At 54.1% G+C, this 26,747-nt stretch overlaps 1 protein-coding gene across 2 annotated transcripts; it reads left to right on the top strand.

Annotated features, from left to right (window-relative positions):
* The first annotated feature begins 834 nt into the window (after nucleotides 1–834).
* On the top strand, nucleotides 835–24,109 carry LOC111154798 (low density lipoprotein receptor adaptor protein 1). 2 transcript variants are annotated; one of them, XM_022514715.1, is made up of 9 exons: nucleotides 835–928; nucleotides 10,769–10,911; nucleotides 11,745–11,857; nucleotides 13,769–13,883; nucleotides 19,276–19,348; nucleotides 19,902–19,988; nucleotides 20,536–20,666; nucleotides 22,274–22,305; nucleotides 23,823–24,109. In XM_022514715.1, exons 1-9 carry the CDS (start codon nucleotides 841–843, stop codon nucleotides 23,965–23,967), a joined length of 927 nt encoding a protein of 308 aa, XP_022370423.1. In that variant the 5' UTR covers nucleotides 835–840; the 3' UTR covers nucleotides 23,968–24,109. The 2 variants fall into 2 exon arrangements, with proteins under 2 accessions (XP_022370423.1, XP_022370422.1); XM_022514714.1 differs by having other exon boundaries at nucleotides 22,271–22,305.
* Nucleotides 24,110–26,747: the final 2,638 nt, after the last annotated feature.

The following is a 26,747-nucleotide window of genomic DNA, read 5'->3' as shown; positions in this document are numbered from 1 at the left end:
AGAGAATTCTAAATCTTGGACTTCACACATCTGTGCTGGAGGAATTCTAGAATCCAGACTGCCGGCAAAATGCCTCCTACTAAGCATGGCAGGCTCTGGGTCCAGGTCATGCAGCACCTGACCTTGGCAGATTGGAAGGATCACTAGAAATAGGATCCCATCTCCTTTGACAGATAAAGATTAAGACCTAGAGGGGGGAAGGAATTGCCTCAGATAACAGAGCAAGTCAGTGTTAGACCCTAATACCCAGGCCATATCACCACAGGGGGAATGGAGTGGGGGGTGGGGCAGCCCTGGAGCCCTGATCCTGCCAGAGAGCAACCTGGGTGCTGCTGGGTGAGTAAAATGCCGAGGTGGTCTTACTAAGGAAAACTTTAATAGTCCTGCCCAGTTCCCAGCAAAGTCCTACTACTCTCACCTCTCCTTCTAAGCCTCCCATTGCCCTCCGCATTACCCTCCTCTCGGGCAAGACCCTTCTCTCCGACCCTAGGTCTAACCATCTGTAAAACAGTCCCCAAGTATCTTATAGCTGGGCTGCCTAGAAATCCTAGGAATAAGGGGATTGGGAGAGGGGGAAAAGAAGGGGCCACTCGGGCTTTGGGCCCTCTACGTCAGAGGTGCCCGTTGTGTGGACTCCCTGGAGAGCAAGAGCAGGAGCCCGGGCTGGGCGGGGCGGTCGGGGGCGGGGCAGGGGCGGGGCCTGGCCGGCCATCACCCCGCCCCGTCGGACGTCGGCGCGGAGCTCGCGCCGCGGGGGGAGGAGCGCGAAGCCCGCGCGCCGCGCGGCCCCGGCGGAAAGTTTTCCCTGACGGAGTTTTGGCTGTGGCGGCCGGAGCGGCCATGGACGCGCTCAAGTCTGCTGGGCGGGCGCTGATCCGGAGCCCCAGCCTCGCCAAGCAGAGCTGGGGGGGCGGCGGCCGGCATCGGAGTGAGTGTGTGTGCGTCCGCCGGGCCGGGCGGGGGCCGGGCGGGGGTCCAGGCCAGAGGGACCGGCCTCCCGCGGGCGCCGGGGGACAGAGGCGCGGTCTTCCCGGTGCCCTGCGGCCCTGCAGGGTCCTGCGGGGGTTGGGGTCGCCGGGGGTCAAGTCGCGCTCTGCCCCCGGCGGGGACACTCCTGTCCCCGCTCTGTGCGGCTGGGAAGGAGGGGCAGAAGCTGGGGGAGAGAGCGGAGCTCGGGGTCCCCAGGTGCAGACGGCAGTCGGAGGGGCCGCAGGTGAGGGGAAGAGACGTGCGCGAAGCCCGGCACTGGCCACTTCGCCTCGCTGGGCGGCTGAGGGGAAACAGTGCTCGGGGTAGGAGGAGTGAGCGCTGGGTTTGGGGAGATGCCTGTAGCCCTGCGCCCTAGATGCGAGGTCCGCGGTCGGTGGGAGCCCATTTGGCTCCCCCGCCTCCCGCCACCCCCTCCGCCAGCCCTGGAGGTCGTCTTTGGGCTCCCAGACGCCCAGAAACCGACTCAGGTGTGAGCGGGCTTCTCAGGTACCTACTTGAGTTGGGGGAGAGACTCAAGCCTGGGGTCTCAGGAGGTTTCACACCCCGAGTCGTCCAGACCCCTGCGGCCCCTACTCTTGGCTCGCGTTCCGGCTAATTTTTGAAACCTGTTTTCTCTCGCACTTTCCCCCTCGGGCTTCCGAAGTCCCAGGGCGCCCAGGCGTATGGCAGACTCGTCGCCACCTCTCCCCTCTCCCGGGGGCATCTGGGAGGCCGGGAGGCCCCCCCCTCCCCGGCTCTAATTACTCTCAGGGAACCCGTCACCTGGCACCTTCCCCTGAGGCCTGAGAAACCCGGCCTAAGTCCCTCTTTTTTCTCCAGGAGAAAGGGAGTGGATTGCCTGGGGTTACACAGGCCGTCCTGGTAGATGTGGAGCGGGAGCCAGGACTTCTGTACACGCCCACCCTCCTATCAAATACCTGGGACTCCAGCTTCTCCCCTCCCCCTCTCCCACCTCCCCCCGCCCCCCGCTAGAAACCACTGACAGTACAGTCACACGCCACCAACCCCGTCCTTCTTTCCAGGGCTCCGCCAGGGGAGCCCGAGTTCCCAGTGCCAGCGTGTCTGGGCCTAGAAAGCCCGCCCTGCCCCTCCCTCTTGCCCCACTCCACTGTTCCAGCTGTGGCCATCTCCTAAACCAAGACTGGCACTGGGAACACGGGCCGTGTCCTGCTGGTGGGGGTGGGGTCAGAGACCCTTTAGGGCTGATCAGGGCCAGGCCAGGGATGCACCATCTCCACTTATTGGCCCCTAAATGTAGCCCCTTTAAATACTTCTGGGATTTGACTGGGACTTCTGAGAACAATGATTTGTTCCAGTGGTGGAACCCTGCAGTTCGCCTGGGAAGGGGGAGGAAGAGGGGTGCTAGGTAAGGGAAGAAAGCTTTAAAAGCCTCTGATTCTGGGGAATGGGGAGAGGAAGCCACCTTAAATGGTGGGAAAGAGTTTCTCGTGCTGCTCTCATCTTGAGCAAGTCGTTTTCCTTTCTGGCTCTCAGTTTCTTCACCAGAAAAATGGGATAAAACTTCTAACCTGACAGGGGTGTTGAGAAACTTATGATGATGCTTCCTACTGGCACCTCATTGGTGGTTTCCTTCTGTCCCTCTCCCCCTTCTTGTCATGTGGAACTTCAGTGCGACTATTACTGTGATGAAACAAGTTTTGAGGGCTCAGAGCCTATCTACACCTGCAGAGAAAGGGAGAGGAGAACTCCCCTCCCCTGCGGACCCCCAGAAAGCCCAGAATGCTGTCCTGAGCCTTCTGGACCCAGAGTGATCTGGGTGGAATTTTCACTGTCCTTCATTATTGTTGGTTTTCTTATCTGTAAATTGTAAATAACGATAGTACCCAGCTCAGATTTGTGTGTGTGTGTTAAATGAAATAGTGTTTTTTTACCTGGAATAGCAAAGGGAATCAATAAAAAGTAACTACTGCTTTTGTCACTTTATGTTTTACGCTGTTTTTGCTTCTGTTTTTTCATTTGCTCCTGTGAGGTGACAGAGCAGGGATTTTTTTTTTTTTAAATAGATTTTTAAAATTAATTTAAAAATTTTTTTTATAAACATATAATGTATTTTTATCCCCAGGGGTACAGGTCTGTGAATCACCAGGTTTACACATTTCACAGCACTCACCATAGCACATATTTTTTTTTTTTTAAGATTTTATTTGTTTTATTTGACAGAGAGATCACAAGTAGGTAGAGAGGCAGGCAGAGAGACAGACAGGGGAAGCAGGCTCCCTGCTGAGCAGAGAGCCTGATGCAGGGCTTGACCCCAGGACCCCGAGATCATGACCTGACCCGAAGGCAGAGGCTTTAACCCACTAAGCCACCCAGGCGCCCCCAGAGCAGGGATTCTTACCAGACCCATGTCAGAGATAAAAGACTGGAGGTTCAGGCTCCTGCACAGCTTCCTAGAGGTAGCACTCCGAATCCCCAGCCCAGGGGGGCTCATCACCATGCCTCCTATGAGGCACCATGACTCTGGCCATGGGAGGAGCTGGAGTAGACCCCATCCCAGGTTGGGCTGACAGCTCCTGAGAACAGTAGTGGCCACAAGGCAGAGAGGGAAGCTGTGGGTATGTCTGGGGTGGAGGTGCTGGGGTAGCTTGGCCTGAGGTGTTGTTCCGGTCATCTGGAATGGAGCCCCGTGGTTGACTTTTGGGGCCAAAATGAAGCCTGTGGAGTTAAGGAAGGTTAGACTTGAAACCTGCTATCAGCTGTGATTTACACCTCCCCAAACCCCTCAAGATCCTCCGCTGGGATTAGCATGATCATTGTTTTATTTGTGGAGAAACTGAAACCCAAAGAAGGGAGGCAGCATGCCTGAGGTCACACAGCAAGCTAGAACCCCAGGCTGTTTTGCACTGAACCTGATGGCCCTGTCTCCCAGCTGGTCCTGAGTCTGAAGAACTACCTCCCTCTCCCACACACGGTCTTTTTCCCATCTCTTCAGGAGCCATAATATTTTATCTCAGTCCCTAGCCAGGGATTTTCTTTTCTTCCAGCAGCTTGAAAGGAGGCTCACCCTGGCCCCTCAGTACCCTTCTTTTCAAGAGGGGTCCCCTCTGATCCTCAAGCTCCTTCCAGGCTGTCCGAGGACACAGCAGGTAAAGAAATACAGAGCACAGGTTCCAGGAAAGCTAGAGTACGGTGGTTTGTGGGGAACAGAGGATCTATTTGTACTTACTTACAATATTTACAATAGAAGATATTATAAATAGACCCCCAAGTCATAATACTTACTGATCACAGAGTATGTGCCATGTACCGATAGGTGCTGGAGAGTCTGGTGAACAAGCACCAGACCGTGAGCCAGAAGTGCTCACGGTCTGGTGGAGGAAGCAAAATGACCAGGGTGCAGGCGAGTAGTGGTGACCCTGTGAAGAAGGATAAAGTGGTCTGTGAGGAAATGGCGGGGACCGCTTCCTTACAGTGGTATCTCCCTTTGGGTTCTTCTAGAAAGCAGATGCTGAGAGAAGGATCTGAGTGCGAGTTATCTATCTGGGAACAGACAGTAGGAAATATCTTTAGGAGAAGTGAGAAGGCAAGAGAGTCCAAAACGTGGACAATATGAAGCCAGTCGCCAGTGTGGGTGACTTGAGCGCCATCCCGTGGGGAGCTTTGGGAAGCAGTGGAGAATGTGCTCTTCGGTTACTCTGTTTGAGGGGCAGTTCCTGGCAGTGGTGGATTCAGGGATGGGAGCCCTGAATGCCCCAGTCTGCATGGACATCGGCCCCTCTGGTAGCCAGAGAGAGCTGCAGGCAGAGATGTGGCTAGTCAGGGGTGTGTGTGGAAATTATGTCCGCTGAGGGGATTGAGGTGGGGGCACTGCTAGTGTCAGTGCAGGCAGTCAGGCCTCTCCAAGAAGGTGACTTGGAGCACATGTGAGAATATAGGAGGGAGGAACCTGGGAACAGCTTTCTAGCCAGAGGGAACAGCAGGTGCAGGAGACGTTTAACTGGAGGCTGGGGCCCTGCTTCTCACAGGTCTGCTGGCTGAGGGAGGCATAGGTGCCTTAAAGGAGTCAGGTCATTCCATGCTCACGGAGCGGCACTCTGTTCAGGCAGCCCTCAGGACAGGACGCCCACCCCTCTGGGTCATCCTGGACCTGACCCCTGGCTCACATGGAAAGGGGCTTGGTGGGCTGCCGGTATGGGTGAACAGCACGGGCTGTGGGAGGCAAAGACCAGCATTGTCAAATTATGAGTCATGGCCAGACTCCTCTGAGCCTCTTTTATCCATAAAGTGAGAATCCTAATATATCCTTGCCTCTCCTCACAAAATACAGAAAATGGCTGTGTGCCCATTCAAGCCCTTAGCCCTCAGCCCTTGGTAATGACAGTAGCTCACACTTCAGTGTGCTGGGCATAGTTCTGAGCCTACCTGGTGTGTAAACTCACTTCATCCTCACAGCAACACTATGGGGTTGTCCCAGTTTTTAAGTGAGGAAACTGAGGACCAGGGAAGTGGAGTGACTAAACCCACAGCCCATCTCCAAACCCCAGGGTTTTAACCTTGACAGCTCGTTTTTCTTTCACAGAGTTTAGGTACCCAGGAAATGAGAGCTTATGCGATGATAATTTTTTAATTATTTTCTTTTGATAATCTTAACAACTTCTGAAATTTACCTGGCACTTTTTACATGCTGAACCTGTTTCTGATGATGCTCTTGAGGAACTGAACCCATTTGTCAGATAAAGAGACTGTGGCCTTAGAAAAGCAGCTACATTCTGGGTCATGGTAGAGCTTGAGTTGCCTTCTGAGATGTTACCCTGTGGCTTCTGAGGCCATCTCCCCACCAGACTGGAAGAGGCTAGAGGCCAGGGCGCTTGGAGGTTCCCCCTGGCCCATGGGTTTGGCTGTTGCTCTGATTTTCCAGACACGAGCCAGGCTGGCTCTCCCCTTCTCCAAGAGGGGCCCAGGGGCCCCCTGCCCAGCTCTGAGTCCTGGGCAGGGGGCCTTAATAAGGAAAGGGCACAGTTTGCAGCCGCAAGTTAAACCGGGCATATGGTCCGTCCCCAGCTAACCCTGACAGCAGGTCATCTGTAAAATTGCTAAGTTAAAATAGCGCAGTCATTATTCCACCACAGGGCTGAAAATAACCAGGACCGGAACAGGGCTGTGGACTCAGGCCTGTATTTGCCTGAGGGCCTCTGGGAGCTCTTCCTGAAGCCCTGGGCTCCTCCCCTAGGAGCCTATGGCCTCCAGCCCTAGATGGCTGGCTGGTGGGCAGGCTGAATGCGTTTGTCTTATCGAGTGCTCTTAGGTGTGGGTTTCTTCAGGGAGGGTGTGGGGCATGAGAGACCTTCCACCTCATTGAAGAGATGAGTCATGCCCAGAAGGACAGTATAGGAGCAGGGGTAGGATTCCCTTCCTTGAGGGGAAGGAGGATCTTGCTGGGCCTGGGAGGATGAAGGTAGTGGGAAGGGGGAAGAGGATGAAGCACAGCTGCAGCTTTGGACAGGAGTGCACCTTCTTCAGTTCCTGGGGGAGACACACATGACCAGAAGTCCTTCAAGAGGAAGACACATGGTAGACAGCTGCTGGGTGTGAGTGATGTGGCTGGAAGGAGGAAGGAAGAGAGGGAAATCCACGCTCAAGAGAGGCACAGGCTCAAGAAAGAAACGGGAGGCCAGCTCACGGAGGGAAGATGTCCCATCAGGGGGTGTGACCATGGGCTGGATCCTGTGCTAAGCACGTTATGTTTTATTATCTCATTATCTAATTTTATTATCTCATCAAAGGGTCAAAAAACAGTAGCTCTGTGAGCCGGGGACTTTTGTTTTCCCCATTTTATGGATGAAAAAACTGTGACTCTGGGAAGGTAATTAATTTGTTCAACATTACTCAATGTCAGACCTGGGGTTCTAGGATGAAGGCCTTTGCTCTTAACAGCTAGGCTATCCTGCCTTCAAGAAGGCTTCCTGGATGAGGATGGACGTAAGGGGTTTCAACCAAATAAAGGGAAGGACATTTCTGATAGAAGGAACTCCTTGAGTAGAAGCAACTCCCTGAGCCAAACCATAGAAGTGGGAAAGAAAATGTTAAACATCATGAGGAAGAAGCTCTGCATGGTTGCAGCATCCGTTGTGTGTACATTGCATGTGAATGAGTGTGTGGATGCAGGGATATTGTGGGAGTGGGCACTGGGACACCTGTGACTCCCCATTAGTCATTGTGGGAATTGCCTGTAGTGGATTAGGAGCTGGGGAGGCGGGGCGGGGTAAAGCTCTGACTTGCTTTGTGGTCTTGCAGAAGTCCCATTGCTCTCTGGGCCTCAGTTTCATCATCTATCACGTGAAGAGTTTGGACAGAGGGTCTCTATGGCTGATGAGTGGCAACTGGTCTACCAGGGCCCTCAGGAAGGAGGCCATGGAATAGGAGAAGGGTCAGGCCTGGGAAGGAAGAATGCAGAATATGCCAAGCATTTCAGAGGTCGGGGAGGACTGGGGAATGTTTTGACAGCAAAAAGGTCATCTCTGACCTTGGCAAGCTTTGGCCCTTTGGAATGGAAGGGGCGGAAGTGGCTTTGGAGAGGAGCCAGGAAAGGCTGAGCTGAAGGAAATGGGATAGTGGGGACATGAAAATGGCGGGAAGGAAGGATGTTTGCTGTAGACAGGGATGGATAGTGAGATGAATGAGGCCATCCCTGATTGGCCCCCCAACACCAACCCCTGACTGGGGTTGCTTGTCTGGAGCCTTATATTGAGAAACAGTCCAAAGCCTGTAAATCAGAGAATAGAGCTGCAATTGATTAGCAGTGTCTGCCAAGGAAACTAGTGATAGGGCAGCATGTAGTTGGCCATCCTTGCTTAGATGCATCTTGGGTTGAAAGCAGTAGTCTGAATACCTGAGGGGGATCCTCAGGAATTAGGAATTGTGGGAGGAAATATCTCTGGCTCTAGAAACTTCTTCCTGACCTTTTGCTAAAATCAAGGTGGTTTGCCTCATGAGAAGATAGTGATGAAGTTCTAGAATATAGGTGAGGTTCGGTGGGGTGAGGTCCGGAGCTGATGACCAAGAAAGAATTCTTGAGACATTTTTGGTGCAAAATGGTGGTTTATTAAAGCACGGGGACAGGACCCGTGGGCAGGAAGAGCTGCTGCCCCGGGGATGTGAGGGGGGGAAGTGAGGAGGGCCGGCAGGTTTTGTACCATGGACTTAGGGTGGAGGTGAGGAAAAGGGAGGTTTCAATAGAACTTTCATATGCTAAAGAGGACCTATAAGATACCGGATACCAGAGGCCTTGCCATTGCCAAGGTTGTTTTGCCCTCTAGCAAGGTATTGTTTGATTGGAGATTTTTTAAAGAATGTCACATATGTCCCACCCAGGAGTGGAGGGCGGGGAGGAGGTTGCAAGGTGTCAGCCTTTTGCTTTGTCCTTAGCCAGCCTTCTGTTCCCTCATCAATAGGATGGGCTACTGACCAGGAACTTGGGCTTTAGAGTCAGATAGACGACTAATGTGACGAATCACATGTCCTTTGAGCCTCCCTTCCCTCCTTTGAAAGGGGAATTAAAGAATGCCTGGCTGGAAGGTAGCTGTGAATGTTAGTAGTGGTCAGAGCTGCTTTGTTATTACTCTTGTCTTTGTTACTTGATAGCTCAGTCTTGCCCCGATGATGTGATGGCAGTCTTGGTGGCGGTGGTCTTGGTTTCTCTGAGGCTGAGGCTCAGGTCTGAGTTGCTCTGGGGCTTCCATCACCCAACCCAGGACTGGGTCACCTCCGGGATTTTCTGATTCTTTTTGGAGGATCAAATGGAACAGGGTCGTGATTGATACAGCAGAGGCTAGGGTTCCTTGGGGGTCTTCTCAGCGGGGACTGGGCCTCCTGTTGGGGTGGCGGCCCAAGTGCAAGGGCTGGAAGGCAGTGGGCTGGGGCCCACAGCTGAAGATGGTTTTGAGACATTGCAGACCTGAAAGAAGCCTTGGAGTTGTCCAGGTCATTTCTTCACTCAGCAAATACTGAGTGCCAGCTGCATGCCAGGCTCTGGATGACCGGCCAACAAGTCCCTGCTCACCTGGACCTCAAACAGGGGGACCGGGTACACCTGTAAGTTCTTGTAAGGAGCCCCTCCCCCCCAATACCCATGCATTCTTTTTCAGATGGGGAAGCAGTCTCAGAGAGAGACAGTGGCTTGCTCAAGTCAAAACCAAAGAGGTGTGGGTATGCAAGGCTTCTTTTGGCTGGTGGAAAAGAAGGTAGAACCCCTGGAGGAGGAGAACTTCAAGACAGTTGCTGGGAGGGGCAGCATGTGCCAGACAGGGTAGAGGGCCCAGTACTGCCACCTAGGTCCAGTAGCGCAGGAACCCCTGAGCTAGCCTGTGCCTTGTAGGCGGGGCCTGCAGCCCTGCCCGGCCTCAGCTGCCCTGGCACCATTGATGCCCAGTTCAAAGCTTTCTTCCTGTGTCTCTTCCATTAGAGACACTGAGGACTCCTGGATAAGCAAGGAGAGTACAGGGTTCTCCCGGCTCCTCTCCCAGAAAGTGGTCCAGGGAAGCTGGTCCTGCCTGCCTCCAATGGTGGCCCCTGGAAACTGATTCCTCTGTGGATCCTGCCCTATCCAAGATCGTGGGTGAAGCTGAAGAGCCGTTTCCTCCTCTTTAAAGTGGCTACAATCGTAATACCTCCTACACTGCATTATCAGAGAAGGGATGATAATGGACAGGCAAAGGACTCTGACATGCAGGAGTGTGGGGTTTTCATTAGTCTTGGTGATCTGCTTGGAAGGATCCCTAGAGACCTTCCTTCGATTCTGGCTTCATTGCTTCCAGCTGAGTGATCTGGGGAGAAACCCTAAACCCTGGGGATTGTTCAAACCACTGATGAAGACCACACTTGCCCTCCTGCCTCTCTGCCTGCTCAGGGCCCTCTCTCACATGGGTGGGGTGAGGTGGGAGCCTTCCAGCTCTCTCTCTGTTTAGTTTTCATAGCTCCCGTCTCCCAACCTTCCTGACCTCAGTCTCAGGCAGAGTTTTCAGAGGACCCTTCTGTGTGCTCTGCTCTGTACCCTGGCCTCAGCATTACCAGGCTTAGAGGGGAGAGGGGACTTTCCCAACACATGGAGGTGATGGGAAGCAGAGCTGGGACTTGAACCCAGGTCTGCTGGATTCCAGTAGCCTTCATAAGATGTCATTTGAGCACTCACCTCTCCCTTTCCTGCCCCTGCCCCCACCTCTTTCCTGGTCCCCCACCCCCGCCTCTTCCTCTCCATGGCTGTGGAGATGGAGGCCAGCAAGAGTAGGTTGGGGCCCTGGGAACCACCCAGGTTTGAGTTCTGACTCCCAACTCTTTACTCACTGTAGGTGGCCTTTTGATGACTTTGCTTCTCTGAGCCTCAGTTTTCTAATCTGTAAAGTGAGGATAGCATCCACCTCACAGGATCATGTAGAGAATTCCGTAAGAAAATAGCATGGTTTGCTCTCAGCAAGTATTGAAGTATAGAGTTTGGGTTTTGAACTTGAAAATATGGGCTCAGATCTTGGCTCTTATACTTGCTGGCTCTGTGGACGTGGTTGTGTGATTTCACCTCCTGGGGCTTCAGTGTCTTTGTAAGTGGGTAAGCGATAAAAGTGTCTGCCTCATAGGTTGTCATAGGATTAGTGAGAATATTTTATGGAAGGCTTCTTACCATGGTGCTTGGTAGGTACTGGAAAATGTTAGTCCTTTATTACAGGTATAAATAATGGTAGATGGACAACCCCAATACCCTTTGCTAGGTCTTCCTAGGAAATGGGTGCAGGGAGGACAGGGTCTGAGGGACTGTCCTTCTGCACAGAGCTGCCGGAGAACTGGACAGACACTCGGGAGACACTGCTCGAGGGAATGCTCTTCAGCCTCAAGTACCTGGGCATGACGCTGGTGGAGCAGCCCAAGGGCGAGGAGCTGTCAGCTGCTGCTGTCAAGAGGATTGTGGCCACGGTGAGCCCGTCAGGGTCGGGGAGCCATGAGCCAAGGGCGGCTGCTTCTTGGGGTACCGCTCATCTCCTGCTTACTACCCTGATGGGATGCACCTCAGTTGTTCCCATCCTTGACTCCCCTTGCATCTGGCTTAGGGACTCTGGTAGAGGAGAACCACTGGGCTTGTAGGGTCAGGGTCCATGTCCTCCTCTCCAGCTGTTGTGGCCTTGGCCTCTCCCAGCCTCCCCTCCCCCAACTCAGGTCCCTTACCTCAGGGTTGGTGACTTAGTGCCAAGGAATAGTGGGGAGGTTGCGGTCATGCAAGCACTTGCCCTCTGGCCTGAGAGATGGGGTAATGCACCAGAGACAGATCTACCCCCTCCCCAGCTCCCTGTCCTGAGTGAGCATGGCCCTCTAAATGTACCTCCTTGGTGGCCTTGGACCCTTCAGCTCAGACACTGTCAGGTCTAGTGGGTGGAGTGGAGAGTCCCCAGGAGTGATCCTGCTGGGTTGTGATAGCCCACTCCGTGCTCAGAGTCTGCGGGCCCTCCTAGCAGTGTGTCCTGGGGCAGCTCCCTTAACCTCTGAGCCGTTTCCTCCTCAGGAGAAGCTCTGTTGCCTCTAAGGACTACTCGAGGTCCAGTGCCTGGCAGACAGCAGGTGCTTCATGAGCCGGGGTTGTCCTGTGTTTATCACAGGAGCGTGCTGACTGCTGTCTTCCCCAGCGTGTCTGCTGTCTCTACGCTGAGGCCTCAAGGGGGCCTCGAGTCTAGGGCTTAGACCAGCTAGGTGTAGCCCATGAGAATAGGTCCCAAGTGGGGCAGGCAGGTTCTCTCACCCACGTCTACCCCAAGGCCAAGGCCAGCGGGAAGAAGCTGCAGAAAGTGACCCTCAAGGTGTCGCCACGGGGGATTATCCTCACCGACAACATCACCAACCAGCTCATCGAGAACGTGTCCATTTACAGGTATGCTCAGCATCCCCCACATTCACTCTGCTGCTTGTGGCAGTGGATGGGGCGCCCTTTCTGAACCTAGGTTCCACCACTTTCTGTCTGGGTGAGCTTGGAGCCTCAGTTTCCTCCTGTATGTGTGTTTGGGGGTGAGGGATGAAAACAGACACTGCCTCACGGTGCTGTTAGAAGTGCTGAGTGCACAGCACCTGGTCATAGTGGGTGCTCGGTTAAAGGGCGGCTGCTGCTGTCATTACTCCTAGTTGCAGTAGGCACTTGAGGCCTAGTGAGGACTGGGACCCCCTCCCCACTGCCTCTCCCCAGGCGTGCTGCTGAGGCAGGCTTGGAGCCGAGAGGTGTGGAGTCACTGCCTTTTCCTTCTACTGTGAATGCAGCAGCTCTGGACATCTGGCCAGGCATTCAGGAAGGCCTCAAGGCAGAGTCTGAGGCCAGAGTGTAGATGGTGTGGGGGGGTGGGGATGACACTGTTCTCAAGGAGGCAGAGCCCAGCCCTTGAAACTTCAAGCTCTCCCTGTTCCCTCTCTTGGCTGGTTGGTTGTAGGATTTTAGTGCTGGAAGGGACAGTCCATTTTACAGATGGAGAAGCTGAGGCCCAGGGAGTTGCCTGAGGCCCCACAGTGAGGTAGTAGCTGGGCTGGGACCAGGGCATGGAGGCTGGAGTTCTGTCCAGCAGGCACTCAGCTGCTGGGCGTTCCTCCGCCCTCTTGCTTTGTCTCCAAGCATGTGGCTCACCCCGCTGGAGCACAGGCCAGTACTAGGTTGGGGGAAGAGGGAGGTTGGTTTTAGTTTCTGGCTGGTGTCCTCCTCTCACCTTCCTGATTCTTCCTGTCTCCTTTAACTAAGGGAGGCTTTTGACCCAGCCCCTGTCAGCAAGGAGGGCGTGGAGGGAAAGCAATAGGAGAGAGAGTATAAGTATTTCCCAAGAGAGCAGAGAAGGAGGGGCTTGTCTGTCCTTACAAGGCCTCCCCAGGAAGGTGGCAAGAGGCTGGATCTGTTGGGATGGAGAAGTAGTTGCTGGCCTGTGGGTTCTAAGTGGTGCCGATCGCTGTGTCAGTGGCTGTGAAGGAAGCTGGGGCCGCACTAGGGGAAGGAGTCTGCTGAGCTCCGGTCCCATCTGGGGCTGCCAGTTCCTCTGCTGATTGACATTCCCAGGCCGAGCAGCTGGCAGGGAGGGAGCAGACAAGGGGGGTTGGGCCAAGTATTCCAAGAGGAGGGAGCTGCTGTGTATTCCTCCTGGACCCGCTGGGGCTCCAGGTCTAGTCATCCTCACACTCCCTCACCCAACTCCCAGCTCCTTGATCTCTGACCACAGCTCTAGGAGAACTTGCCAGCAGTCTCAGTCATCCTGAGAGAGAGGGCCTGGAACTCCTCTGACCTCTGGGCAGGGGCATGACTGGAGAGCTAGGAGGGAAGGCCTGGTGAAGGGCATGGGTGGCTGGGGCAGTGTCCTGCTTCCCCTGTCTGGTCAGTACAGACCCTTAAGGGAAGCGTGGCAGTGGTTACAACTTCTGGAATCCTCAGGAGATCCAAGACTGTTAGCTTCAGTTTCTCATCTGAAAAGTGAGGATAATAATAGAACCCATCTCAGGGCAGCTCTGAGAATTAAGTGAAGTCATATCTAGAACGTTGGCCTGGGATACAGGAAAGGTATAGCTATTACCATTCTGGAGTATGGCTCAGTAGAGAGGGGGGAAGTCCCCTCCACTCCTTCCTGCCTAGCCTGTGTGCCCCCCATTGATGGCTCAGAATGCCAGGTCCAGAGGCCAAAGCTGTCTCTCCAGAGTCTCCCCCTGGTGGAGTAGGATAGTCAGCTCTTGGGGAATCAGGGGAGATGCCCTGTGGGGCAACCCATATGTGGGCAGGCCCTTGTGCTGGGTTTGGTGACACTTCCCGCTTGCCTTTCAGGATCTCCTATTGCACAGCAGACAAGATGCACGACAAAGTGTTTGCCTACATTGCACAGAGCCAGCACAACGAGAATCTCGAGTGCCATGCCTTCCTCTGCACCAAGCGGAAAGTGGTCAGTGGGGAGAGGCTGGGGCCCAGGCAGGCTCTGGCCTTGGCAGCCCTGCCCTAGGGGGGAGGCAGGACCCAGAGGTGACTTCACTTAATAGGAGGAATGAAATTCCTGGGAACCCCACATGGATGCTGAGAGCACTGAGTAAGGCTGCAGTCAGTAGGCAGCCTGTCACTGTGGGCTGCCCTGAGTGGCCATCCTGGCCTGTGGGTGGTGACAAGGCCATGTCTTCAGTAAGTGCCCTAGTCCCTTCCTCTTTAGCATGATTGATTGTATTTGAAGGTGGGGGGCTTTCCTGTCAGTAGTACGGTCTGGGGGTTCAGGGCCTTATAGGAATCAGTCCTTGGAGACTGATGATCCGAGGGCTCAGGGGAAAGGCTAGGGGACCTGGCTCTCTATAGCCAGAGTGGGGAGGGAAATGGCCATTTTTTGGCACCTACCATGCCCCTCTGTCAGTGGTGGGCTTTAAGGGATCTTCTGTTTAGTCCTCATAGTTCTGTGGGGTGGCAGCTGCTACTAGCTTCGCTATTTTTCTTTTTAACAAGGAAGCAGATTCACAGAGGTCAGCTGTCTTGCTGAAGATGACACAGCCAGCTGGGCAGAGCAAGGGTTTAGCCCATGCTGCTTTTCCCCGCTGCATGACTGCAAGGAGCCCGGAGCTCCTTGCCCCATTTCCAGGCTACCTCCGGCCACATCCAGCTGACACGAGTGGAGACCCCTGTGGTCTCTGGGCTTTGTCTTGAACTTTGCGACAAGCAGGCAGAGTGAGTTCACATTTGGTGTTGAGGCTTTCGTTTCGGAGGCCTAGAGGTCTAAGCATCTGCTCTGAGGAGATTCTGATGTTTATTGGTTTAGCATTGGCCTCTGTTAACCTTTGTACAGAGCCCAGAGCCCTCCCCAGATCCTATGGTCCTTGGAAACAAGGAGACAAGATCGTCTCCCCTGCCCCTCTCATCACGGACACGTCAAGGACATCACAGTCTTTAAGTGACCCCCAGGCTTCCTGCTACCCATCAGGGCCTGCTCGAGACACGGTGTTAGTTTTCTATAACAGCTATAAGAAATTACTGCAGACTTAGTAGTGGTTTAAAACAACCCAAATTTATTCTCCTGTGGTTCTGGAGGTCAGCAGTCTGAAGTGGGTCAGCAGAGTTGGGAATCCTTTCAGAGGCTCCAGGGGAGAATACATTTCCTTGCCCTTTTTAAACTTTCTAGAGACCACCGTTCCTTGGTTTCTGGCCCCTTCTTCAACCCGAGGGCCAGCAGTTCAGCACCTCCCAGTCTTCCTCCTGCTTCCGTTGTCACTTTGCTTCCCTTGTCAGTCCATTGTCACTGCCTCTGACCCTCCTGCATGGCTCTTAGAAGGCTCCTTTTGATTGGGCGCCATAGGTAATCCAGGATAACCCCCACCTCAAAATCCTTAACTTAATCACACCTGTGAAGTCCCTTTTGCCATGCCAGCTAACCCTCACAGGTTCTAGGGATTAGGATGTGGACATCTTTGGGGGCCATGATTCAGCCTACCAAGGGCTTTTGGAGGGAGCACTGCAGGATGAGACAGATTAGGGGTGTGATTCTGGCTGTTGTGCTGTGTGACTGTGGATAAGACCCTGCCCTTCTCTGGGCTGCTTGCCCATCAGCAGAATGAGGAGGTCACCTCAGTGACCTCTAGGATTGTTCTGAAAGGCCCCTTTCTTCTGTGTACCTTGTTTCTTTCCTGCAGACTCAGTGTCGCCAGCCACTCACCCAAGGCCTCGTGATGCCCCAGGTCCCCGAACTGCAATAGCTTCTCCCATGACGGCTTTGTTCTCACAGACAGTGTCTCCTGGCTTTGTCTCTTATGAGGCCACAGAGACTTAAAAATACAGGCTCATTATGTCCCCATTGTTTGTCTCTTCCTCCTCACCGACCAGAGCAGGCACTGGGCAGGGGCAGCTGGCCCATAGCCACTGCTACAGAGTGTGGACCCTGGGCAGGAGGGGCGCCAAGCTCCAGAGGCTTCCTCTGGGAAGGGGAGCTGGGGGTAAAAGAAAGCGGATGCCCTCCCAGTGGCTGAAGGGAGGCCTGGTCTGGGGCCAGAGGACTTTAGACAGGCTTGAACAAAATCAGCCTGTCTCAGGCCAAGAGGTCAGTTATTGAGGAAAACAACCTGCCTGCGGCTTGGCGCTGACAGCCGAACCCTGGCCTGGCAGAGGGGGTGGCTCCTGCTGGACACCTGGGCCCAGGCTTGTCACTTTTCCTCACACACTTTGCTCTGTGTCAGGAGCTGACTGGCTCAATTATAGCTTATCCGCCTTTCCTTAGCCGGCTTTCTGCCTTCAGACAGCCCAGGGCAGGGCAGGGTAAACAGGCCACCCGACATGAGGGGTCTCACCCCTTCCCCAGGCCACCGCTGAGCCCAGGCTGCCAGTAACCTGGCCATGTTGGAAATCCTGAGCTTCTCAGGGCTTAGTGGACCTTTCTGAGAAGGAGGCAGAGGGTGAAATGGGGGTCTCAGGTTCTGCAGCCCCCCAGTGGTCAGGTGCCTCCCCAGATGTCCACTGCTGCCTGTCCTGGGTTGAGCCCTTTGTTGGGACCTGGGGACCCAGGGAATCGGCCATGGAGATACTAACAAGGTAGTGGGGCAGAAGGGCCAGGATTCGGTAACTGGAACCCAGGGGGCTCAGTTCTAGGGTGGAGGTCATTAAGTCTCACCAGAGGTCAGTAGGATTTCCCAGAGAAGGAGACATTTTGATTTCGAGCTTTGAAGGCTGAGTAGTGAGTTAAGAGTTTGCCGGCCGAGAGAAAGGGGGTGGGGTGGTAAGAGAGGGAGTGCACAGGAATCAGCATGTGCAAAGATGCAGGTGCAGAATTAAATGGTATGATTGGTGGTGGAGGACTCAGATGTGACTGGAGCCGGGGTGGGTGGCAAAGTAGAGTCAGCCTGTGGGGGAAACTTGAATTTGCATGCCAACATAGCCCCTGTTGCCTTTGGCTGGGGGCCCACAGTCTCCATGTATCCCTACCCTTTCTCTGGGCTAGAAGTCTGTGACCACCCAGGGTGGCGGGAAGGGGTTCCTTTCTGGTTCACCCCCCTGTTCAACTCAGCTCGGGCAGCACAGCCACCCGACCTCCCTCCCCCGGTGATTCCTGTTTGGCACGGCCAAGATGAGTTCCCCCAGAAAGAAATGCTTCTGTCTGCCCAACTATGAGGCCTCCGCCAGCCCTGCAGCCTCGGGATTCGGAAGTGAAGGTGGGGTTGTGGCTTTGATGTGGCCCAGGGTTGTAGTGCAGGTGGACTGACAGTAAACAAAGTGGCTCCGCACCCCCCCCCCCCCCCCCCGCCACCACCACAACCGATTCAACCCCGGGCAGGCTGGGGCAGAGCTGTTCTGCTGTACGTGGCCGTTGGCATTCCTCAGGTAATCCTTCTGGGCCAGCAGGGCCTTAAGGGACCCATGGCGGGACTTGGTCTGAGTACTAGGTTGGGGTCTGGGATCCCGGGTATCCTGAGCTAGACCTGGTCCTTTGAAGGAATTCACAGCCTGGTTACAGGGAACGAGCCAGAGACAAGAAAAACTGGGTGAGGTAGAACCCGGTTCAGGTGCTGAGGGACTCACAAGCCAGAGGCACTCCTAGGAAAGAGAAGCATTTAGCCTGAGGGATCAGGGAAGGAAGACCTCCCCCTGGGCAGGCTCGAGCAGTCCTTTCTTGTAATGCTGCCCAGATTCCGGCAGCTGCCCCAGAGATCAGGGCCCGCCCCAGCCCCAGCCTGGCCTGGGCTTGCAGCCACCTGCACACACGTGCACCCTGGGTTATGTTTGGTTTACTTGTAGCTTGGGATTTCAGGGCGAAAGGCAGGAATGTATGCAAATGAATAAGTAGATTGATGCAAAACCAGTATCAGGTTCATGGCCCCAAATATCCTGGAGGCAAAAATAATGGTGTTTCCATCTCCCTGCCACACTAGGTGACCAGCTGCGTCTTGGGTATGTAGTGAGCTGACTCCGGCTGGTAATCAGCCCATATTTTTAGTTCATGGGCAATTCTCAATGGTAACTGGGTCTATTAAACTTGATTCAGACGTGACAGCTTAAATTGTAAACAGCTGTGAAGAGTTTCATACTTAATTACCATATTTAAGTTTTGCCATAAAGCGCCCGTACTTCCATCAAAAATGTAAATGACGGAGACATACAAATGAGATTTTATACTTCGTGAAGTTTAATTGGCATGGATCAGTCAGCTTGTTTAAGAATTTTAAATTTTAGAAAAAAGAGTTTTAAAGGCAGTACCGCAGATTCATTTCTCAATTAAATCAGGTTGTCTGGTAGAGGGAAAGGGAATGGGTCCGAGCAAGGCTGATAGGCCTGAACTTGTGCACTTGAAAGAATCTGGTGCTTTCTTCTCTAGGCTCGGGCTGTCAGAAGGAAGCTGGATGTCGCTTCCGGCTACAGCTGAGCTCTGGGACTCCCACTCCCAGCAGCTGAGCTGTGATTAACCCTGAACTGGAAGCAGAGAGAGGAGGAGGCTGCCATGAATGTGGGCTGGGGGTAGGTCCTGGCTGAGTGAGGCCTCAGGAGGCCTGCCCCTTGGGCTAATGCAGTCTTGCAACCCTGGAGGGCTTGGCCTGCTCTGGGGATCAAGGTGTTTAGACTGGGTTCTTGCTTTAAGGAAGCACCCAGATAGGGTGACACAGGCATGTGAGCTGGTGCCACTTTGATAGGCATGTTGCCAGAGAGATGTTGGTGGGCCTGTGGGGCCCCAGTCCAGGTGACCTGAGAGAATTGGCGGGGTGCATGGGAGTTCCTCAGGGGGGAAGAGCCAAGGTGTGGCTCCCTCTTCCTGGTGCGTTATGGCCCTGAATGGTTTTTGTCCCCTGCCATGGGCATGCACTGAATTGTGGATCTAGTTGTACTCCCTCCCACCCGGCGTAGGGCTGCCCGGAGTTTAACCCTTGCCTCTAGAAGTTGGTTCAGACAGTGGCCAGGCACTTTCCATTTCTGGCTTTTCTGTTCTTTAATTCCAAGGGCTAAGTGTGAAGTCCTCAGGTAATTGGGGGGGGCTTCTTGGAAGAAGTAAGCCCCTAGTTATTTGAATATAGAGAAGCCCAAAGGAAAGGGGAAAAAGTAGAGGTGAACAGCCATTGCAAAATTGCAAACGTTGGGGCTGGAATACAGGTGGGAACCTTGGCTGCGCTACCTACCAGTGGTGAGGATGTGGCCCGGTCTGCTTGGAGAGGGTGTGGCCTTGTGACACCGCAGGGCTATTTTGGTGACCTGGAAGGGGCTGGGACTCTGCCTTTCCCCAACTGGCAGTTCAGGGCCTTGACAGAGCAGAGCCTCAGGCCTGCATTTCAGACTTGCTGTTACCTGCCTGACAGGCACCCCTCCCCACCCCGCTTCCTGTTTTTCAGGCCCAGGCTGTCACCCTCACAGTCGCCCAGGCCTTCAAAGTCGCCTTTGAGTTTTGGCAGGTGTCCAAGGAAGGTGAGTCTTGTTCAGGGACGCTGTGGGGGGTGGGAGTGGAACAGGGGAAGGTTGGCAGAGAGAGAGGAGTGGGGAGTGGGTACTAAAGGCCCTGGAGTCCAGGCCCAACTCTCCTCTTCCTCACCTACTTGGTGTGTGACTTTGGACAGGTCCCTTCACCTCCCTGAGTCCCATTGTCCCCCTGTGAAGGAAAGGAACAGCTGTCTCCCTCCCCCAGGATGCTTATGAGGGTCAGATCTGCAGTTTCTTTTCTTTTTTTTTTTTTTAAGATTTTATTTATTTATTCGACAGACAGAGATCACAAGTAGGCAGAGAGGCAGGCAGAGAGAGGCGGGGGGAAGCAGGCTCCCCGCTGAGCGGAGAGCCCGATGTGGGGCTCGATCCCAGGATCCTGAGATCATGACCCGAGCTAAAGGCAGAGGCTTAAACCACTGAGCCACCCAGGTGCCCCAGATCTGCAGTTTCTATTCTCCCTGCTGGACACCTGATGTGGGCCCCTGTCCAGTGATTGCTGGGGGCGGGGCCTGCAACCCTCTGTGCCTTTGTCCCACAGAGAAGGAGAAGAGGGAGAAAGCCAGCCAAGAGGGCGGGGACGTCCTAGGCGGGGGCCTCCGAGACAGCACCCCGTCTTTGAAGAGCTGTGAGTCTTGGGCAGGGGATGGGGCCAGAATCAGCTGCATGATTGGGGGCTGCCCTTCATCCAGAGGGCCCTACTCACTCCCTCCAGGGCTGGGGCAAACCCTTGTTTTTTTATTTTTGTTTTGTTGTTAAATAAATAATACATGCTCATCATAGATAAATTCGAAAATGCAGGTAAAAGGGAACGGTTGCTCTTTTTGATGAATGTTCTTCCAAATATGTCTGTGCAAATATGTAAATATGTGTATACCCCTCTCAGTACATTTAACATCTTATTTATGTGATCTCTTAAAAAACTTAACACCTGTTGTGAATATGAAAATTTTAACTTAAAACATTAGTTGGGGTGAAATTTGGGCCCTGTGGGCAGCTGTCCAGCCACTTGGGGAGGTGCTGGGGTGGGGCTCTTGTTGATAGGCTTGGGAAGGCCATGCCTGAGGATGGGGTCAGGACCAGGATGGCCTGGGAGGCTCTAGGACGGGGCTGGGAAATGAAGCCTGGAAATAGGAGACTCCTCCCACTGACACACCTGACCGGACCCCTCGTAGTGGTTGCCACTGGGAACCTGCTGGACTTGGAAGAGACGGCCAAGGCCCCGCTGTCCACAGTCAGCGCTAATACCACTAACGTGGACGAGGCACCGAGGCCTCAAGGCTTGAACAATAGCAGTGTTGTTTGGGTGAGTGGTCATGTGGCCTGGGGACCCCGGAGGGATCCAGCGAGCCTCTGCCTGATCCCTGGTTGAGGCCTAAGGCTTCTCTAGGGCCCAGGCCCTGGCACCCATGACTTCAGTACTATGGGAGGACCAGACTCAGCCCAGCAGCGCCCAGGCCCAGGGTGGGGGGTGAACAATGTCCCCTTTGAACTCGGGGCTGCATCCCCAGCAGGCTTGGCTCCTAGCACAGCTGTCTTCTCACAATACCCAACCTCTTGGTCTGAGCGCCTGTGGCTCGGCCCACCACAGGACCAGCCAAAGGCTCCCTTGTTCTTGGCGTGGGCACAGTTTGCTTCCGACACCCCTCCCTGCTTCGCCATCTGAAGGAGGAGCCTGAAGCCCGGCAGTTAGCAATTGGGCCCTGACTCACTCTGTGACTCGAGACAAGCCCCCCTGACCTCTCTGTGTCTCAGGTTTTTCATCCCCTCAGTAAAGATGACGACCTCGGCCTGCAGAATTTCCCAGAGGAAACTGTTTTTTTTTTTTTTGTTTTGTTTTTTTAAAGATTTTATTTATTTGACACATTGAGACATCACAAGTAGGCAGAGAGGCAGGCGGGGGGTGGGGGAAGCAGGCTCCCTGCTGAGCAGAGAACCCCATGCGGGGCTCAATCCCAGGACCCTGAGATCATGACCTGAGCCGAAGGTAGAGGCTTAACTCACTGAGCCACCCAGGCGCCCCTGGGTGGTGGTGTTTTTTTTTTTTTTTTTTTTTTTAATACAGAAATTTTTTGCACTTGAAAATAATTTCAGACTTAACAAAAAAGTTATAAAAACAGTACATAGCATTCCTGTTCACCTCTCATCCAAATTCTCCACATATCAGCATCTCACACGAGCACATTACAGTGATGGAAGTCATTATCAGTCCGACGCCGTGAGGTCAGGCACAGGCTGTAGTCACGTGTCCACCACACGTCCCCTTTTTGCTCTCGGATCACTTGCAGAATCACACGTTACTTTGTCATTTTCTTTAACTGTAAAATATCTGGAATGGTGATGGACTTGAGAGACTCAAATCCCGTTCCTTGCGGCCCCCTCAAGTAGGTATCAGGCCTGTTCTCTGCTGCCTGGGAACCACTCTTAGCACCTACCCATCCTCTCAGGGAGGCTGCAGGGAGCCCCGCCCATTGTTTACCCACCAGAGCTGTGGGGTTCCTGCCTTGAGTTATTCCCTCAGGAGCCTGGAAGTGGAGAAAAGCAAGAAAACCTTCTTCCCTACCGTCTTTGCTCTTGGAACTTGAAAGCCATCTACCTTATTCAGTCCAACCCCCTCATTTTATGGAAGGAAAAGCTGAGTCCCAGAGAGGAGCAGCAACTTGCCAAGGGGTCCCTTGTGTTACGGCAGAGCTGGGATTTCTACTCACCCCCCTGGTGCTCTTTGACCTGTTCTATACCCCACTTTTGGGCCTGTGTGTTGAGATGTGTGTGCCTGTTCCCCAGGCACCCACCAGACTCCTGCACTTGTGTCCCGAGTCCCCTTGGCTTACCCAGGGCTGGGCTAGGGCCTGGCTGTAAGCACGGGCTCCCCCACTGAGGGTTCATATCTCCTTCTTTGTTTTCCCCAAGGAGCTGGATGATGGCCTGGATGAAGCATTTTCGAGGTAACATTAGCTGGGCTCCTTGTGCTGGGAAAGAGGGCCTGGTACTTGTGGGCTGGTCTCTGGGGTCCTTTGCCATATCTGAGAACATGAACTCTGACCTTTGCCAGGGTGTAAAATCTCAACTCGAATACCTCCAGGGATGGGGAACTCACTATCGGGTTGGCCAGGTCTGCTAAAAGGCTCTTGCTGTTGAATCAAAAACTATTCCTAGTGGCTTCTCTACCACAGTCTGAGATGAGCTAAACACTCTGCAGCTCAGGTTGATTCCGTCTTTCTACAGCTGGCGTAGTCTTCCAAACCTGGCTTTATGCAGGCTTTGTTCTCTCCAGAGACTTTGCAGTTGTGGAAGGGGGCAGGGAAGAGGTAATGCTTAATGAAGTCCATGGAGCGATACATAGAGGAGGAATGTCAGGCACTATAGGGAGATATTTTGGTCTTGCACGAGGTTGATGGCCTTTCCCCATCTTCCCAGGGGCCAGCCCTGTAGCCATGGCTACCTTAGCTTGGGGACATGGCACTGAGAAGGCTGGGCTGAAGAGAGCCCTGGGCAGCTCCAGGTTCTGAACACTGGGCCTGGTCAGTCAGGCGTCCGTGTCTTTCTGGGAACCCTGCACAGCCGCCTGCAGCCCTCTCCTTCCTCCCCAACTCCTTCGCTGCCAGAACCTGCTTAGAAACCCCTGGGCCTGGCCTGGGCAGATTGGGGGTCGGCATGGGTGGCTCTTTCATGGAGACAAAGAGATTCTTTTTACCATCTTCCTGCTTCTCTAGCTGACTACAACCCCCTCATTTTAAGATAATCTTCCATTTGCTTTTTCCAGATTACTTAAGAACCTATGCCCTTTACTAACAACTTTGAAAATCAGCAAAGCATTAAGCAGGAAATAACACCATCCTATAATCCCACAGCCCAGACTTTTGGGTTTAATTCATACTAATCCTATACATATACATTTTCCTTTCTGCCTTGATCACTCACAATGGTATTTGCTTTGGGGATCCTGATTTTCACTTAACCCTGACCTATCGGGAGCATTCCCCCAGCCTCTTAAAATCTCCTTGTAAACACCTCATTTATTGACTGCCTCCCATTCCTCTAAGGACCTGGGCTGTAATTTAACTTACATCTCCTCTCTTCTTTGGATGCTTGGGCCGTCTTCCTTCCCGTAACAGAGTTCTCGCCGCTAATCCGTGCCCGGTTGTACTGCCTCCACCCCGCATGTGTCCCTCGCTGCCCGCACCGGCGCTGCCCTTCCCACCTGTCCCCGGTGGAGTCAGGGTCAGGGTGGCTCTGTGGTGGGAATTCCCCTGCCTGCCCCACAGTTTTCTCAGCTGTCTGGTCCTCAAGGGTAGACTCTGGTCAGAGGCGCCACCTGTCCTGATATCTAGGACTTTCTTCTCCGGCCCCTGTGTCCTGGCCTTCTCCCACCGGTGTGCTCTCACTTCTGCCCCGGCACTGCTGCTCAGGTTCCTGCCAGCCCCCTTCCGGGGCCCTGGGCTCACACAGCTCTGCCTTCCAGGCTGGCGCACTCTCGGACGAACCCTCAGGTCCTGGACACTGGGTTGATAGCACAGGACATCCGTTACGCCGAGTGCCACTCACCTGTCGACTGGGACAAGCCCGATGGCCGCGGTGCAGAGCAGGATGACCTCTTCAGCTTCTGAGGGCCCTGGTGCTGGCGGGACACGTGACAGACCAAAGCCACTTGTGACGGCGTGGGGCCGGCACCGGGACCCCTGGCCCTCTTCTGCTGGGTGGCAGCGTTGTCAGCCTGCGAGTCACAGCTGCCTCCAGTCAAGCAGGGGGGAAGGAGGACATTTTTTTTTTTTTTTGGCTCTGCTGTTTCTGTAAGAACTGAAGGATGCCTTGAATATTTATTCAGTGACTCCTGGTTCAACTCAGAAGCCAGTTTTGCGTCTGGCACGAGCACAGTATTTTAACCAGCTTTCTGCCCTCTCTCGAGCCAGCTCTCTCTGCTGTGGGTGTCAGGACGGTGACCAAAGCATTTCTTGTCCCTTCTCCCTTTCTAAGGACCCAGATTTCCCGGGCGGTGCCCCCACTCCTTACCGAGCACAGGAGGGCCCCACAGCCTCAGGAGAGCGCTGTGTCCTCAAGTGTGCCTTCGGCCGGGGCCCAGCAGGCCTGCGCCCCCGCCTCGGGCTCCCCAACGGAGGGGCTGCCCCTGACCAAAGACGGTGCGCAGCTGGCACTTTAAAGCACACACAGCAGGTGTAGCCCTCAGGGGTTCCTCCACAGTGCTGTACTGCAGGGAGCTTTCTGTCTGCCCTGCCACAAGAAGGCCCGAAGTCCCCGTGAGTAGGCCCCATCGGTGCTGGGAACCAGTGTAATTGGCTGCCCACGGGTCCCAAGAGAGACTGCAACAGTGGGGATCGTCTGTGACTGCCCTCAGTCGGGGTCCCCCGCCGTGCTCTTCTCCCCGACTTGGACGGGCACATGCCCACTCTTCCCGTTGCATCCGCATGGGGGTCTCAGCTCCAACTCCCCACGCCTCCGGGGACAACGTGTGGCACCAAGACTTGGTCGGGACTGGACTGCTTTGTTGCCATTTTACAGAGGAGGAGACAGGCCCCGAGTGTGGAAGGGGTAGAGTGCAGAGTAGAAGTAGATCTGATGCCAAAGTTGCCTCTCACTCTTGCCTCTCCTGGCTCACACCTCCCTTCTTTCTGGCTTTGTTGTCCTCCCAGGAACCAAAAACCCCAGCTATTTTCTGACCAAAACGTGTTTCATAACAAACCATCTGGTGCCTTTCCACACACAACTGGCTTGAGCCTCCCGCCCTGCTAGCTGTCTGGCTGCCGATTTCCGCGGAAATGAAGTGTCGATGCTAATTGGGAGGGTGAAACCAAACCACACTCTGAAGCATCACGCTCTTCTTTCCTGGCTCTTGCCCCTGGGTCAGGTCGGGGCGTGGTGGTGGCTGGCTGTCCTCAGTCTCCTGTTCTTCTCCCACTTTACCCCCCGGGGCTCCCAGCAAAGCTGCATCTCCACCTGGAGGTGCCTCCTGGGCTTGGCTTTACTGAGCTCAAGTCACTGATGCTTGCAGGTTGCACCAGCCGGGGAAAAACACACGCCATTTCTCAGAGTCTACTTCTCCAAGCACTTGAATCGGTGCACAGAGACAGAAGTGCCTGGCCGAGGAGTGGGGGGCGGGATTCGTAGAGTCTTTACCAGATACGGGAATCTGTTCCTTTCCTTGCCCTGCTCCTGCACCTTGCCGCCCACCCCAGACCTTGGTGTGGGCCCGTGGATTTGTTGTGAGGCAGCAATGGGTGGGCCCAACGCCAGCTGTCCCTGGCACCAGGGTCCAGAAGCCCCGAGAGGCTGTGCTTTGTGTGTGTGTGTGTGTGTGTGTGTGTGTGTGTGTGTGTGTAAGAGAAAGACCAAGAATGGGACTTGCCTTCCTTTGGGTCCCTGGCTGACAAGCTGTCCGTGTGCCCCCATGTGTCTGCAGATGAGTCTTGTGCTTTGCTTTGTGTTGTTGTAAAAGACGTTCTCATGAGGAAAAGATGGAGTAATAAAGGTTCTCTTTTTGAACCACAAAGAGCACTTGGAGGGAGTGGCCCATGGCCTGGTGAGCATGAAGCTCCTGCCTTCAGTGGTTGCGGTGGCAATGACCACAGGCTGAGGTGTGGTGGGGGGAATGGTCTGTGGTCCGCTGGTGGAAGCCCAGCAGGTGGAAGCCTTCTCACCCAGCAGATGTGGCCATGGGGTTAGCTCATCTTGGAGGGCTTGGGGCCACACCAGCGATCTGGAGCAGTGGGACCTAGGGCAGAGTCTCCTGGCCAGGAGGATGGAATGTGCGTGTGATTATGTGTGGATCCACATGTGTGTTTTTCTTGGGGAGCATGTCCATCGTTTCTGTCACATTCTTAACGTGGGTCCCCAACATGCATTCATTACATGCATTCATTACAGGCTCCCAGTGGACTCCAGATGGCGGCTTTGGCATGACTGGAGACGGGGGTGGGGGATGGTGGAAAGAGTTTTAGTGATGTGGGAGACCCAAGGCCTCACTCAGGCTCTGACACTGGATCGATCACTTCTTTTTTTTTTTTTTTTTTTTTTTTTTTAAGATTTTATTTATTCCTTAAGCCTCGGTTTCCCCATTTAGGAAAAGGCTACTGCAAGTTTAAACCCTCCCACCTCCCTGGTTTTTGTGAGACTCAGAGGTAGCCATTTTGTCACTGGTGGCTGCTGAGATAGCTCAAAGTTTATCTCAGAGCAAAAGGCATTCAGACCCTAAGGAAATCAAAGTAAAATTTGACAATAAAGACAGCTGCTGTTAACAGAGCTCTTACCATGTGCCTGGGGCTTTGCTAAACTTGAACTCGTCTGAGCCCATTGCTTTTAGCTCCTTTTACTGCTGCGGCACCAAGGCTAGGGAGGAAGGCTGTCTTGCACCTAGCACTTTGCAGAGCCACAG

The sequence above is a fragment of the Enhydra lutris genome, unplaced genomic scaffold (assembly GCF_002288905.1).
Source record: "Enhydra lutris kenyoni isolate GAN:26980312 unplaced genomic scaffold, ASM228890v2 scaffoldscaffold38, whole genome shotgun sequence".
Taxonomy (NCBI): Eukaryota; Metazoa; Chordata; class Mammalia; order Carnivora; family Mustelidae; genus Enhydra; species Enhydra lutris.
The sequence above is the reverse complement of the archived record's forward strand: the minus strand, read 5'-3'. Positions and strand labels throughout refer to the sequence as shown.